At 40.1% G+C, this 4,355-nt stretch overlaps 1 protein-coding gene across 1 annotated transcript; it reads left to right on the plus strand.

The window, feature by feature from the left end:
• Window positions 1–146: 146 nt before the first annotated feature.
• On the plus strand, window positions 147–1,705 carry LOC122273479 (chitin deacetylase 8; the record flags this gene model as incomplete). Its single annotated transcript, XM_043057539.2, is given in 2 exon segments — window positions 147–344; window positions 1,347–1,705. Coding segments are annotated over 2 exon segments (510 nt in total), but the record flags the coding sequence as incomplete, so codon positions are not given.
• Between the last annotated feature and the right edge of the window lie 2,650 nt (window positions 1,706–4,355).

Genomic DNA, 4,355 nt, shown 5'->3' on the forward strand with positions numbered 1-4,355 from the left:
TCCGTTGAATCTATAGGTAATGCGAAATGGGAAAGATAGTCCGTTTTATCATATCATATCGCGTTCAATTTCTATCAGTTATTCCCATTAAATTATTCCTTAGATTTTTAAATGTGTTCTTCATTTAAAATGAATTTCTATTGTAGGATTGCCAGATAGAACCATGTCCCAATGAAAACTTTCCTGGATTATGGGAAGTGCCGATGATTCAGTATCACCGCAACTCGAAGGATGGAGATTTCTACTGCTCCATGCTGGATGCTTGCACTCCGCAACCGAAGACAGCTTTGGACACGAAGGAATTTCTCATGAAGAATTTCAAGCGCCATTACGACTCAAACAGGGTAAATTGTTCTTCACCCAATTTACATTTAATGACGTTTTAAAAAAAGTAGATCACTTAAGTTAGAAATCGCTGAGCTAAAGAGAAAGTAGCGGCGGTACTTTTTCGTTTGCGATACGATTCGTTACAGATACGATTAGAAAGTTTAAAAAACATCAACATTTCAATCCCCTCCGCAGAGGATCAAAATTGCGATGGCATGTCTTCGGATCATCCTCCGGGATGTTTCCCAGACCGTCGCCAATAGCCCATTGTACAGCTCTAGTGTGACGTAAATTAACAACAACAATCAACATTTCAAAAACATCAAATGAGGAAGGTATGGTTTGTCTAAAGTAAGAACTCTCTTAGCCTTTGGTCTGGGCCAGTGGCTGTAACCATGGTAACGAAGTATAACTATTTCAAGTAGGGGTGTGGGGTCACTGTTATAGAAAGGTTTTAACTCAGGTCGGCCAAAGAAAAGGAACTCTTTTTCTTCCATCTATTGTGCTAGCCCAAGAGTGAAGAGAAACTACCCTGCCTGAAATACGCTATTCTTGTTTCCATAGTTGCACCCGGCCTCAGATTTTGGGGCGGGGGTTGTTCTTACTGTAGACAAACTATAGTTAGGTAATTTATTTATATCACACTAGAGCTGCACAGTGGGCTATTGGCGACGGTCTGGGAAACAACCCTGAGGATGATCCGAAGACATGCCAGATTGACTATTTGATTCTCTGCAGAAGAGATGGCTTCCCTGCTTTGATAGCCCGATGACATGCGTGCGAATTCGAGCACTTTACGATAGAACAGTTTAATGAGGGCCGATACAGAGCACCCTCGGCCTCTACGCAGGCTGATTAAAGTGGTCACCCATCCGCTTACTGATCGCAGCCANGCCATTAAGAGTCATGTTATGGTGTATCAATATGCCATGAATACATTACAGTATCCTTATTGTTTTGCGAAATTATTTAAAAGATTAATTTCATAATAACTACATTTTGTGTCTCGTGTGAAATAGGCTCCATTCCCAGTGTTCCTGCACGAAGCTTGGCTGAGAGATAAGCATCGTCTGGAGGGCTTCTTACAGTTTTTTGACACAATTCTCACGATGGAAGGAGTTCAAGCAGTCACCCTGAGACAGGTGGTTGAATACATGAGGCATAGAGTGTTCCCGGTTCGTACACCCATCCAACCCTGTCCAAAGAAAGAAGTCTGCTCTTACAAAGAGCCCCTAAGGATCATGAAGACATGCACCACCGGCTGCCCTAAGTACTACCCTTGGGTGGGTACTCCCTTAGGAAGAAGACCACCAAGAGATTTCCCTCAATGATAATTTGTATATACAAGATGTATCCATTAAAATTGTTTTTATTTTGATTGTGGGTTGTTAAGCTTTCCTAAGAGCGTGGAATTTCAGACAGACTTGCACTTTTGCTCGCCACTTCTCTCATGAACACGGGAACAATTTTTAAAATGTGTGCCCGCAAGTGACCGAAATCAAGAGAATGTCGACTTTCACCGGTGAATGTCAACAGTCACATAATCACTTTGGTGTATGTTCGAAATATTTGTTATTCCCGATTTGAAACTAATTTATTCGTTGATATTATTATATTTATTCGATATTATAATATCTGCTGAGGAAAGATTAGGAGAAACATCTGTGTTCGGAGTAACTGTTAAATGCATACTGGACAGTGGCACTGAACCTTAAAAAACATTGATGTAGGGCATACCGGTGGCACTTAACTAGACCTAGTATATATTTCGGACATTTACCAAAGTGTCTATGTGATTGCCGGTGGAAGTCACAACAATCACCAATTTCCGTCATTCACAGTAACATATGCACGTGTAATATAAAGAACTTTTTCGTAAGAGAATGTACAAATTGAAAAATGCAAATATGCTTACAGCAAAATAATTTCAATTTTTTTATAATAGCTGTTGTTGTTCATTTACGTCGCACTAGAGCTGCACAATGGGCTGTTGACGACAGTCTGGGAAACATCCCTGAGGATGATCCGAAAACATGCCATCACAATTTTGATCCTCCGCAGAGGGGATGGCACCCCCACTTCGGTAGTCCGACGACCTGCACGTGAAGTCGAGAACCGCACACCCTCGGTCCCTACGCAGGCTGATCCAAGTGGTCACTCACCCGCACACTGACCGTAGCCAGTGATGCTTGACTTCGGTGATCTGCTGAGAACCGTGTCTTGTTGTTGTTAATTTACGTCGCACTAGAGCTGCACAATGGGCTATTGACGACAGTCTGGGAAACATCCCTGAGGATGATACGAAAACATGCCATCACAATTCTTGATCCTCTGCAGAGGGGATGGCACCCCCGCTTCGGTAGCCCGATGACCTGCACGTGAAGTCGAGCACTTTACGGTAGAACAGTTTAACGAGGACCCATACCGCACACCCTCGGTCCCTACGCAGGCTGATCCAAGTGGTCACTCACCCGCACACTGACCGTAGCCAGTGATGCTTGACTTCGGTGATCTGCTGGGAACCGTGTCTTAACGATCAGTCCACTGCGGAACTTTTTCTTATTTTTTATAATAGCAATAATATTGCCGTAAGGTATCATAGGTTCCAGGTTTATTGAATTCGCATCCCTATTTATAGTGCCTAAACGTAAACTCTGGGGGGAGGGTGGCATAATTTGATTTCAAATGCAACCTCTCTACTCTTTTCCAGCTTTGAAATAACATTAGAGTGGTTTTCAAATGATTACGACATAATCCGGAGGTGGTAAACACATCCTAAAGAACAACACGGTAACATCATTTTGTAAGTTCTACTGCTAATCACAAGGTTTCAATATATGTACGCCTATAGTTTGTCTAAAATAAGAACTCCTCTAGCCTTTCGTCTGGACCCATGGTGGTGACTATGGTAACGAGGTATAACAATTTCAAGTAGGGGTGTGGGGTCACTGTTTAGGACAAGTTTTGACTCGCGGATGCCAGAGAAAGGTAATCTTTTTTTCTTCAGTTTATTGTGTTAGCCCTAGAGTCAAGAAACTTGTTTTCGTAGCAGCAGACTTTGTGACGGGGGGAGTTCTTACCGTAGACAAACTATAGCTGCTAACCGACCTTATAAACCAAAACATCTTGGCTACCAGATTTTCTTTCTCACTCAGATGATCTGGGAGAGAATCGTAATAATAAAAGGACAATAAAAGGACGAAATTAAATGCTTTTCTGTAAAAATATAGGATTTACTCTTGAAATAACAACAAATAAGCTATTTCTTTCAAAAAATTTTTACAACACATTTTAAGGTAGTTAACTTTACTTAAACATTTTCTCGAAAATTTACCGGGACTAAATCAACTCGATTCTAATAAATAAGACCTAATATTTTACTATTTTGTGCAGAACAATGGAACAAAAAATAAATAAATATATATATATATATATATAAACTTTTTTTTATTCTGATATCTCATATTTTATCTCGAAATAAAATATTTCGTAAAATTTTATTTCATCTGCATCAAAAATCTAATGGGTGTACAAATAAGCTCTCGCTGTTCGTCACAAGATGGCACTAGGTAGGTTACGTAGAAATTGACTGATGTTAAATCTTATTGTAAAGTTTGTTCATCTAGTAACAACATAACCTTAAAGTATTTGTGATTCCATATTAGCATTACGTAATTGTTTTGGTTAAAAAAAAGTATAGTTTCGTGCCAAATAAGCGTCATTTGCGGGAATTTTTGATTAACTTCTTTAATTTAAAGAAATCTGCGGCTGAGGCGCATCGATTGCTTGAAGAAGCATATAGTGAGACTCTTTTAAATGAGAGAAGTCGACGTGAAAGACAAAGAACGCAATGGAAGGCCGAAATCGTACGAGGACAAAGAATTATTGGAAGAAGGTTCGCCCCAAATGCAAAAAGAACTTGCTCTTATTCATTAGTAGTGACTCAGCAAGCAATTTCACAGGTTTTAAAATCATTGGGAATGATCCAAAAACAAGGAAGTTGGGTTCCATACCATACGAACTGAAGC

The sequence above is a fragment of the Parasteatoda tepidariorum genome, unplaced genomic scaffold (genome assembly GCF_043381705.1).
Source record: "Parasteatoda tepidariorum isolate YZ-2023 unplaced genomic scaffold, CAS_Ptep_4.0 HiC_scaffold_4685, whole genome shotgun sequence".
Classification (NCBI taxonomy): domain Eukaryota; kingdom Metazoa; phylum Arthropoda; class Arachnida; order Araneae; family Theridiidae; genus Parasteatoda; species Parasteatoda tepidariorum.